This window comes from Siphateles boraxobius, unplaced genomic scaffold, assembly GCF_051911475.1.
Source record: "Siphateles boraxobius isolate OS27281-9 unplaced genomic scaffold, OSU_SipBor_1 29, whole genome shotgun sequence".
Lineage (NCBI taxonomy): Eukaryota > Metazoa > Chordata > Actinopteri > Cypriniformes > Leuciscidae > Siphateles > Siphateles boraxobius.
The window spans coordinates 11,331,302-11,343,908 of record NW_027508908.1 but is presented as its reverse complement, the minus strand read 5'-3'; the positions used below and the strand labels follow the sequence as shown (position 1 = coordinate 11,343,908).

At 39.4% G+C, this 12,607-nt stretch overlaps 1 protein-coding gene across 1 annotated transcript in view; it reads right to left on the bottom strand.

Moving 5' to 3' along the window:
* maml3 (mastermind-like transcriptional coactivator 3) overlaps positions 1–12,406 on the bottom strand; it is a 125,362-nt gene extending 112,956 nt beyond the window's left edge. The window contains exon 1 of the mRNA XM_077246587.1: positions 11,426–12,406. Within this exon, the coding sequence (XP_077102702.1) occupies positions 11,426–11,809 (384 nt within the window). The 5' untranslated portion in view covers positions 11,810–12,406. The remainder of the gene's footprint in view (positions 1–11,425) is intronic.
* Positions 12,407–12,607: the final 201 nt, after the last annotated feature.

The window sequence follows — 12,607 nt, the reverse complement described above, 5'->3', positions numbered from 1 at the left end:
CGCTTAGTGCCTTTCAACGTAAAATAAAATAAAGTCTCTTGTCATTAGGTATAACTTAAGTGTCTGAATTTTCAATTCATAATTCTGTTTTGCAATGCTTAAGCATGTTACATTTTGACACAAAACTAAGCTTCTAATATTATTGCTCCAACAGAAAAAAGTGTAGAGTCAGTGGCAAAGCTTGTCTCTTCAATATCTTGGTGCAAATGACAAAGCAGGGCTTGACAATAAGGCCTGCCCGATGGCCCGGGGCCAGCGTGAAAGACACTTGGGCCAGTTGACGGAAGTGTCACTTGCCCAATCAGGCAAGTCCTGCATCTTCACGGAAATTGATCATTTGCGTGTTTTTAAGCCTCGCCTATTTAAATATTCAAACGTGTCTCTCAGATTGGTATTCGCGTGATATGTGATACGTTTTGACATTTTGTGTGCGCAGCAACACACATCCAAAGCGCATGCCCAGAGCACCGCGACTCAGTTATATGTGTTGTGGTTATAGGCTCCTGTTTGATCGATTGCTCCTGTCTGCCTTGCTGCTGGTCTGCATTTGGAAGCTCTGTATAGTTATCTGTTTGAATCTCTATTTACTATCATTCCTTACTGTTCTAATTAGCTAAATTTAACTTATTCACCAATATATATTAGATGTTGTCTCATATTGCCTATCACATTAATCTGACATCACTAGCTTTTATCCAAATCATTATGGCTAGCACAACACGCTAGTATCTCGCTAGCCTGTTAACCTGCCATCCGTGCTTACTGTCTTTTTTTTCTTTTTCTCTCGCGCCTTTTACGAGTCTATCAAGCAACTAAGGTAAGTAGAATCAGTCAACACGGTGAGTAATGTCTTCTCCTGTTATTGTCACTTGAACTTCATGTCACATGTATAGTATAGCATTCTCTGTCAGCATTGAAGGATTTACACGTGATAAATGCAGAGAGACAGTCTGGCTGACGGAGAAGATTTCATAACTAGAGACACACGTCCAAACTTTAATCGAGGATAGTAAGACTGCAAGGGCTTTAGATACTGCTTTGGATCCGACTAGCTAAGTGAACTCTGTATATTGTTCGGTTCCGGCTGTAGAGCCCGTGCAGCACGGCAACTGGGTGACCGTGAGACGCTGTAGTCGCGGGTCAAAACACTGCTCATCCGTTCCGATAACAACATTAAACAGGTTCTCCCCTCTCACTGAAACACCTACTGAGAATCCTGTTGAAAGTGCCCTAGTTATTGGCCATTCTTAGGGCTGCACAATTAATCGAATTTCTAATCGCGATTACGGATGCCACGATTACGTAATCGTTCAAAGCCGCGATTACAAAAGAAAATCCACTCTGCGTTTGTGTGTTTAGAGCATAATTATGTTATGAGAGGCGAATCACGACTACTTCATAAAACCCAGCACAATATGACATACCAGGCAGTGACGTAAGTGTACGCTAAAATAAAAAGACTTTCACCTCAGAAAAATGGACTTTACTGTCCTGTCAGCCGTTTTACTGTGCTATTAGCGCGCACTCTTCAATTGCACGCGCAAATGCGGCGCCGCGCGATGTGTATCGCTTCACTGTATAAAGTGCAAAAGAAACTACGAGCAACGTCGTTACAATGTAAATTAGTAAGTCACGAAATAAAAGTAAAATACCAATAAATCACTTGTTAACTGAGAAGGATTTGCACGCAGGTATGATTTTCATTCTATTCACCAGGAGCTCTTTCATTAACAGTTCTTGTTAGTATTGTGTATTCACTAGGGGTGGGCGATATAGCCTAAAAATTATATTACGATATTTCAAGAATATTTGCGATGATGATATTTATGACGATATAGACATTTTTTTTGTTGTTGTTGAAAATTTTCTAATGTTTATCTCGCCTAAATGTTTGCTCACTCATTGCGTTTTTACAATGTGGTAATTTGGTTGTTAAGAGTTTACTCAACACAAGCTTGATTTCAATCTTTGAATTAAATGTTAAATGTGTGTAGGTCTAACACTAGTATTCAGAAATACAGAAACATAATAAAGTAATCAAATGTAAAATAACACATAGTCTTTTAGTTCTGTTTCCTGATTAAATTAAATACATAGGCTAATAATTCTCATTCATTACAATTAAAGCTATCTTTTGTTGTTTTGACGACAACATTAATGACAGACGCATAGCCTATGGCTGCTTTCACTTTTACAGCTAGTGCACGGATCCATTGGTGTTTTCATTATACTGTCTGTCAGACTGTCACATGCGTTTTATACATAACAGACTGTGTTTATGAGTATACTTACCAAGACCGGAAGTTTTACACAATTTTGCGTTTTTCCCCCCATTAAAGCGATATAATCCGTGAAAAATAACTTAAGTTTCTCGCGAGCTGTACTCTATGTATGCAGGCAGTGCAACTCTCTCAGAGAGTGCGCGAGCAGCTTACTGGATAGTTTAAAACCGCTTGAATGTTTAAACTGATAAGAATTAAGAAGACTTGAAAATTATAAACTTTAGTTACGATGCACTGATGGCCCGATTGTGCAAGAGACCATTCAGTCATGTCCCGACTCCTAAACGCGCGCGAGAGAAAACGCGCGTCGGCAGCCCCGGTGAACACTCAAGCTGTTTGTGAAATTGCTAAATCGTCATCGGAGGCTGACAGGCTGCTCTCGCGCTCAGACAGGTGTTGTTGTTGTGCGTGCTAGGGAACGTAAATGCGCCATACGTCATCGCGTCGCTATATCATTGATATCGCGATATGACACTTTTTTTATCATGTAAAAATGTATACCGGTATTATCGTGGACGGTATGATATGGCACAGCCCTAGTATTCACCATTGTAACTGTCGTTTCCATAACCCCAAAATGCCACTTTATTTTCACTGTGTTATTTTTTATATTATTAAATGACTGTGGTGGCTCATATCAACATTGTATTAACAAAAACTAGTTTCGGACTGCTATTTAATTGCTTTAGCATAGTCCTAATGTTTATCTATTAGTAGTCTTTACTATTAGTCATTCTTACAATTGATGGGTATGTTAAGTAAAGGGGGACAGTACTTGTGTGTGTGTTAACAATTTTTGTGTAAACATGTATTATAATACGCCTATATATACTCAATGTAAATTGTGATAATCGTAACTAATAATCGAAATTACAATTTCAAGGGAATAATCGGCAATTATGATTTTTGTGATAATCGTGCAGCTCTAGCCATTCTATTACATGGAACGTGAAAATAGAGACACCAGCCACGATAGTCACATGTTTGCCGGGAGCCAGAGCGCCTGACATCAAAGCAAATTTAAAAGTGCTGGCTAATGCTAATCGTAATCGTACATTACTTTAAATAATCGTACATTACTTTAAATGAGTCTACCCCGCAAGATTACTGTTATAAACATGAGCCTCGTCTGAAAGGCAAAGGGGGAGGTGTTGCTGTAATTTATAGTAATATCTTCAGAATTACTGAGAAGTCTAGTTAAATATAATTATTTTGAAGTGTTGGTGCTTAATGTAACACTATCTAGTGTAAATGATAAATCACGTTTAAGATTTGTGCTGGCTACTGTATACAGACCACCAGGGTACCATACAGACTTTATCAAAGAATTTGCGGATTTTCTATCAGAGTTAGTACTGGCTGCAGATAAAGTCCTAATTGTTGGTGATTTTAATATACATGTAGATAACAGAAAAAAGATGCATTTTGCAATTTAAAGACATTCTGAACTCTATTGGCGTTAGACAACACATGTCAGGACCTACTCATTGTCATAATCATACTCTAGATCTATTATTATCACATGGAATCAATATTAATGCCGTTGAAATTCTACAGCGGAGCGATGACATCTCAGATCATTATCAAGTCTCGTGTCTACTTCATTTAGTCAAGGCTGCAAAGTTGACTCCGTGTTACAAATATGTTATGCATATCACTTATGCCATTAAAGATCGCTTTATTAATAATATTCCTGATCAGTTTCATAGCTTAGAAGAACTAGATATTGCGACAAACTTTTGACTCTCTCTTTTCCAGCACTTTAGACAGTTGCTCCTTTACGCTTAAAGAAGATTGAAGAAAATAGTCCAACGCTGTGGTACAACGAGCACACTCAGGCCCTTAAGAGAGCAGCCAGAAAAAGTGAGTTTTTTCCCCCCCGCATTTCATGGAAAGAGAGCACGATTGCATACAGAGAGGCCTTAGCCTCTTAGCCAAAGAACTTCCTCACATACTAACCTAGAATACAGTCTAACACTTGATGGCTGCTCTGTGAAGTCTTCGTCGTCGGTTAGGAACCTGGGTGTGCTCTTTGATACCAATCTTTCATTTGAAAGTCACGTGTCTAGTATCTGTAAAACTGCATTTTTCCATCTTAAAAATATATCTAAATTACGTCATATGCTCTCAATGACAAATGCAGAACAGTTAGTTCATGCGTTGATGACATCAAGGCTAGATTATCGTAATGCTCTAATGGGTGGTTGCCCTGCATGCTTAATAAACAAACTACAGTTGGTCCAAAACGCAGCCGCTAGAGTTCTTACCAGAACCAGGAAGTATGGCCATATTAGCCCGGTTCTGTCAACACTGCATTGGCTCCCTATTAAACATCGTATACGTTTTAAAATATTGCTGATTACTTACAAAGCACTAAATGGTTTAGCACCTCAGTACTTGAGTGAGCTCTTAACGCATTATAGTCCGTCACGTCTATAGCGATCTCAAAATTCCGGCCAGTTGATAATACCTAGAATATCAAAATCGACTGCTGGCGGTAGATCCTTTTCCTATTTTGCACCAAAACTTTGGAACAGTCTTCCTAACATTGTCCGGGAAGCAGACACACTCTGTCAGTTCAAATCTAGACTAAAAACACATCTCTTTGACCTAGCATACACATAACACATTATAGACTTCCATAATTTAATGTTAAGATGCATAGATTAGGTCAGCTGGAAACCGGGAACACTTCACATAAATCCTGATGTACTTGTTACATCATAAGAAGGATGCAATGTGAGCGCAATAATTCTGACTAAAATATAAATATTGCTAACATATTTTTTGTTGAACAATAAAGTGTTAATTAAACAATATAGAATTTGATAAAGAATGTAGAATTTTAAACCAAGTAAGTGTATTTTTATGATAGCAGTAACTGTAAAGTGACTATTGTAATGGGTTAGACCTAATCAAATGTAGGTTAATTAGTCTGTGCTTTTGTTTGTATTTATTCTAATTTTTAGTTTAGTGAATTTAAAAATAAAATCATTATTTCTGTTTTAGATTGTAATGTTACAATGTTAGAATGTAATGCCATTTTAACCCATTTTTGCACATAATATACTATTTGTAATTTGTTCTTATTTTAAATACTGACTATCTTTAACAATATTAGAGTTAGGCTAGTAGTTTTTGGTGTCATAACCTTATTTATTAAGGTTACATGGATCAAAAACAACTAAAACAATAACTAAGCCCATTTTATTTTATTTCATTTATTTATTACTTTATGTTGGGACCTGAAAAAATCCTAACATAAACAAACATTAAAAAGTTTCAGATGTTCATTTCAAAATATTCAGGTCAGCATTAACAAAGAAGGAGGGGAAAACCTGCTTACTTCTTGCAAAACATATTGATTGTGCTTTGGGCAAAATAAATGATGCATGCTTTTAACAGTTTTCTTGAAAAGTTATCAAACCTTTGAGCCTGTAGAGGTTTGACTCTCCTCCATACAGTTACATATTCACTAATAATGTCTGTTTGATTATCCCATGAGAAGCCCAGTTGCGAGTGCAAAAAAGAAAAAGTATTCTCTCATGCTCAGTGATGCTGAGGTGGACTTCGTTTCGGTTCTCTCTGAGAAACGGTGGGTTTCCTGACACTGAGCCCTTGCGTGAGTGTGTGAGCGAACATGTGGACATATGCACAAGCATCAGCAGTATGTGTATGTCTGTGTGTGAATGCACAGCAGAATGCCGATCTAATAAGCCTCAATATTAAAAACGCCCAAAGGATATACCGCCAAAGGAAGCCATATATGATATCATCTCTAGTGAAATATTTTTGTGGTGTGTGTGTAAAAGAGATGGTAAAAATCACACTCGCAGCAATATTGATTGAACTGCATGGACTATGTGCTGCAGTGTTGACATACACCTTGTTCTACATTCCAGTGGAACATGTGTACATGCATACCAGCATAAAAGTGTGCGCTGCAACGATAACACAGCAGAGAGCATGAAGTGTGATTAGGGAGATTATAGTACCACCAGTAACAGTACAACAATGCATTTGGTAGAGGTATAAAAACAAAAGCCAATAAAGAAGAATCCTTAATAAAGAAGACTACAGCCTAAAAATATATAAATAATACAAATAACTCAAAAACTATACAGATGTACCTGAACCGTATTCAGAAGAGAAAATCTGTAAATTGTGTAATTTAACAGAAAATAGGTGAGGATTCCAGTAACTGACTCCAGTAATATTACTTCCCGTATAGTGCTCTTGTGTAAGTTTCTCTTTATCACTCATTGAGCAAATAGCAGATACAGATAACTAGTGAGTTATAGATTCTTCATCCATCCAAACATCTTGTCATTCTCGTCATTTTCATATGTAGCTATTTTTGTGGAACACCAAAATAGGGGTCGACCGATATGTGATTTTCAGGGCCGATGCCGATACCGATTATTACAGATCAAGTAGACCGATAACCGATATTTTAAAACCGATATATAGCCTATGTCTTCTGTAAAAATGTAAGTTAATGTCAAAATTAAGAATAACAAAGAGTTTTGACAAATACTTTCTTTAAATTATTTTAAACATATCTTTAAATCTGAGAACTGTTAATAGTAACATTATTATTATTATTAATAATAATAATAATAACTAAAAAAAATGTGCAGGGAGCACCCAGCAGCATTCTGTAAAACTTAAAGACTCTATTTTAATGGTTAAATTAAATTTTAGTAATCAAAAAGCATTTCTAATTAATTTAAATCAAACTTATTCAATTTATTTGCAGTTTAGGGCCCTATGAAAAAGGGAACTTTTATTTTGACGGGTTGCCATGGAGATCTTTGAGTTTCTGTGTGTTTATGATATGACGATAACTTTTCTCAGTTGAAGCTTTAAAAAGCTCATGAAGTGACTAAGCGGCTCTGGAGATGATGTTTATGCAATCATGTCCTCATATAATGATGCGGCTGAGGCTGAAAACAGCGCAAGCGTCACGCGTGCTCCTGTGTGTGTGTGTGTGTGTATGGTAAATGAAATCACGCGTCTGCACCATTCATTTAGAGACACGCAGGATTTATATTTTAGTCTTTTTGCGGTTTGAAATTCGACTTGATTTGTACTGACCTGCTTTTTATTAATTCATCAAGGAATTGACAAATTCCGTGACATTCCGCTTTATACAGTAAATTCCGTTTTTATGACTGGATTGCGCGATTCGGTTCGTGTTTTCTGCATCGCGGACATCACAGGACCCTATTATATTGAGGTGTTTTGCAACTTCAGTGTAGTAATTTATTGCTACTTCAGCAAAGATTGCTGCTGCCTTAACTTTGAGAGACAAGACAACTCATGCGTGATCAGTGCAGCAGTTCCAGTCAGCGAGTGCTGTCGGTGTGAGTGCTAAACTTTCAGTGCCTTCAGCTTTTCGCATTGATTGGCCGGACTCGTGACTCCCAACAAATCAGATGTGCGGGACATTGCATTGGTCTAGTCTACAGAGTAGGGAGTTCCGACAGAGGTGGCTGCGTCAGAGCCAAATATAGCGTATTTCAAAATGAAATTATTTTATCGGCAAATCGGTTTTGAAAATGGCCGATACCGAGAACCATAAAAATGCTCAATATCGGCGCCGATAATCGGTCGACCCCTACACCAAAATAAGTTGATAAATTGTTATGCATTCTCATACAAAGACAGTTATAGGTGCTCTAAGCGATGTTAGGTGACGTCACTTCTTGTTCATGTTTAAAGCACTGTCAAACAAAACGGAGGCTAGCTAGACCCTCCCTCCTCCTCATCCGCGCACTAACCCCCCCCAAACCCCACCCCCAAATCCTTCTTGTCGGTTATTGGCTGGAACTGTTTGTTATGTTTTGTGGTGCGGGTTAGCCAAGTTTGTTTTTGTTGCCGTTTGTGGAGCCTGGGGTGTCTACAGAAACCATGTTTTTTTACAGTGTGTTACACGGATAGTGAGGAGATGTTTGCTGTACATGACAAAAAAAGGTTTGGCATAAAAAACGCGTGACACCGCTTAGAGCACCTTTAATAGTGATCAGGGGCTGTCTGGCTTTGAAAAGGCATACATCAGCTCTGTGACTAAATTTCACCTATCATCTTGCCCTTCACTTGCCCAAGTGAACACAGTTCACTTCTAGCCCACGTTCGTGTAAAAAAAAATTCACAATGGCATCAACAATACTGAACTGCAATTTCTGAATCAAGTTATGGAACTGGGCTTGATCTGAGCATCGGCAGAGGTGAAGTTTAATAGTGAACACGATGACCAAAAACGTACATTATTCTATTATGATTACTTAGACATTTATAATGAGAGGGGAAAAAAAACAAATAACATTTGTACTCTATGGATCAAACACAACAGAACACAAATGTTCTACTAAATTATCAAATGGCCTTCATATTACAGAAAGAGGAACTATTTTTTCTGCAAAATTATTTTTAAAATAGACAATTACTTCAATTAAGGCGGATAATGTATGGGTTTTCAAGTTTGCAAAAAAAAGGATAGATTTAAAAGTAAAAAGGAGAGTAAAAAGACTCATTATCAGAAACTTGATCTGCAGAGTTTTCAGGTATCCTACGTTCTTGAAGTAAACAACTCCTGCGGGCAACTAAATGATTTTTATGAACGACTGTGGTTTTTCCTGACCGCTCAAATGCCAACGTGCAGACAGGCACAGTGAGACGCATTGCACACAGTTGTACCTGCACTACCAGTCTCGCAGACCTCCTTGAAAACACATACAGAAGACGAGAAAGTTACACAGTGGTAACTATGCTCTTGGAGTGTCTGACGTCACAAACCTCATGTAACCCTGCCAACTCAGGAGTTAAATTTAGATCTTGGGCACTAGTCCCAGACACTGCAAAACAATGTGATACCACAAGCACTGCTTTAGCTGGAGTCACTGCTGCTGGACACGACTTCAGACGTGATAGAAATGTGCACAGGCATGCATTAGACACACTAGAAGAAACTTATTGTGAACTTTAAAAACTGCAATTTGGTCCAGAGGTGATTTTGTACTGAACAACAAACTTTCAGAGAAAGATCTTAAGTCTCAAGAATCCACAAGATTAACATGAAGCAATTCATCCTGCAGTTGTCTGACTATTGGTGCTGCCTTCAGTGTATGTGCTAACTTTTCTGTGCTATCTTTCCTTTGAAAAGTGCAAACCACAGTAACAGATCATTGTTGTTATTGTTGACTAAAACTTAAACTGTTAAAACGGTTTTCATTAATTGAAATAAAATGTAATTATTAGATGAAACACTGAAACTTAAAAAAAAACTAGAAATTAGAAAAGTTGCTCTGACAACTAACCCAAATAAATTAAGTTGAATAACTAATATTACTACAACTATAAACTGAAATGGAAATAAAATGAAATAAAGCTAAATAAAAGTGTTTTTAAAAACTACTAAAAAGGACAAAAACAACTAAATTACTCATGATGCAGTAACGACAACAAGACACCCTCGCTTTGACAAATGTGACTTTAGTGGTTGAAGACGACGTGCATTAGTACCAAGTGTAAACAACATACCATCTTTCAAATGACCACTGTGATTGGATCAGCCGAGACAGATCTTAATTCCAGGTGCAAACGAGGCCTATGAGAGATACTACCAGATTCCTGAACCTCAAAACTGAAGGCTGCAAGGTTGCAAACTCCTTTACTTCTTAGGGTTAAGATAAAATTTCACTTACACTGGTTTCAAACTGTACTGCCATTAACAAACAACTCGCAAAGACATGACACAAACGACACATTTTCTTCCTTGAGAACTGACTTCATAAACAAACCTCCTTTTGACATCCACTAGGCCTAAAAAGTATAACTATACATTCCATAATGCATGTATAGAATATGACAAAGCCATAGCTAATATCTCAAAAACATGTAGGCCAAATCGTGTTAGCCATTACAGAGCAATACATTTTATATCCATCCATTTCAAATCAATTAAGACTAAAGAGTTTATTTAAGACTATCTAGTTAAGCCTGCAGAGAATACTGGCTGTACCTAGAAAGCTTGCAAGCACAAATGCAGTCTAAACAGGCAGCTCGCTAGGTTTTGACACACATCCATTGTGTGGGGTCTGAACCCAAACGCACACAAGACCCTAAAACTCGACTTGATACAGCCACCTAGCTGCAGCACAGTGCTTATGTGGAGAAAAGAGAGAAGCAATGAGGCTGCGGTCTCTTTAAATCGCTTCGATGTGAAGCGTTTGTTGCCTATATACCGGCTCACACACACAGTAATGTCCACATCGCACAGGGGGAGGTCGACGACACCGGCCATTAACGCTTTGAGAACTACCTGTGTCACCCTCCGAAATTAGAGTCACTTAGCATATCAAAGGGAAATTCACCGCCTTGACACAAAAGGCAACGACACGATGCTCCTCCGCAATGGGTTGAGGTTCAAGAAACTGATGTTTAACACTAACTTTTATGTGGCTGCATGTGAACCGGGAGTGTAATATAGGCTAAATGCTCATGCGGTGTGTTTCCCCACCATCGCTATCCTTCCTTTTTGGTCAAATGATCGTCCATATTATCGTGCTGAAGGGTTATATTGCATTGAGATATCACATAGAGAGAAATGTCTCCGAAAATAAAGTAAAAACAGGCAACCGTAGTGGCATTCTTTTAGACAGCTCCCCTATATAGAAACTGAAACTAGTGGAGTTGAATTTGAATTTTTACATTTAAACCATGCTAATTGAGTAATAATAAACGTAAATACACATTCGCGTAGCATACTTTAATTATTAGCAAGCTGATGTTGATTTTCAATTCCCATCATGTTTTCTAAACACGCCTGAACTACAAGTAGTAAGTAGGAGGAGATCAAATGACATCATCAACTTCTACATAACTTTATACGGGCTGCTCTGCAAAGTATCTAAACGCCTCCAAAGTGTCTCGGAGCTCTAAAGCACGAGAAATAGTCCGTAAATCGGATTGAAGGTGTTGTGATTGTCCCAGCGTCGCAGGAGTTTTCAGTTTCGACAAGTGTAAAAAGCACAGACGCAAGAAGAGCAAAAGTTTAGCAGTGCTACCAAACAGCACTGTGTTCGTTCCAAACAACGTAAGCACCTATAAAAGAAAAGTCACGCACACAGTAACCTACTCACCGCGATCAGAGTGTTGTTCCTCTGCTCGATGGTCGCGGTTGAATCGGGCTCTTGTTGCTTGCTCTGCTGTTTGCTGTTACTGGATTTCTTGGCCCGCAGCTCTAAAGTCCGCTGGTGCAGATTCACCGTCTCCCGGCGATCCTGCTCCAGCCGCTCGTCGTGCGATTGCAGGTAGCGGCTCTCGCAGTTAACGTGGTGCCGCCGGCAGCCCTCGATCCGCTGCCGGAGCCGCTCCACCACCGTGCTGTGCTTCGGTATGTTCACGTTACCGCCGCCGCCGGTGCTGCTGTTGGTTGCATTAATGGCAGAGTTTAAGTTACTGTTATTAATGCAAATACCGCCGCCGGTCGGTACGGCAGCGGGGCTGGCAAAATCCCCCATCATCTGTGATTCGGGAAGAACTTTGTCAAGCCCCCCTGACTCTCTCTCTCTCCCCTCTCCGAAGCGGAGCAGAAGTCCGCTTCGCCAGGGAGGCAGATACAGTGAAATTGGGAGGAAATAAGCGTTTAAATGAGTGTAAATTCCTCCTCCGGGAGGATCGCCGTGTCAACCATTCAATAGACAACAGTGCGGGACCGTCGAGGAGCGGGTCTGTTACTCTCTCGCCTCTACTGGAGCCCCATCAAACATCCGGATGTTACTCGCAACCATCACGCATAAGCACCGCTGCTTCGAGCCCGTCGTTTTATTGTGCTGTCCTTTTGAAAAAAGTTTTGCCGTCTGCTGAGAACAGGCTCCGGAGTTGTTTCGTGAACTTGCATTGCATTAGTTTAGCCGGCGAAACCCTCCACGAGCGCGAACAAGGTGTGCAGTTTCTAAAAGTCCCGATGGCTGGAGAGGAAATCCTACAGTCGCCAATGTGTACAGCAGCTGCCACCATCACAATAATCAAGCTCTCCCCTCCTCCATGCTAGCGGAGTGATATCAGGACAACAGCCGAGCGAAGAGCAGCCACCAGCCTGCGAGCAGCACGTCAGCTCCGCGGAAAACACGGCGCGGAATCTAGTGCGCTGGACGCGGAGTCAATATAATGATTTCAGAGGAGGTGAACGATAGAGCGGTGTAATCTTTACTGGCGGATTGTGGTACTGCATCTGAATCATCTGATACTGATAAAGTTAGTGAGAGTACAAAGCACTATAGGACTGTGATGTATTACGGGGTAACCTATTATCATAAATA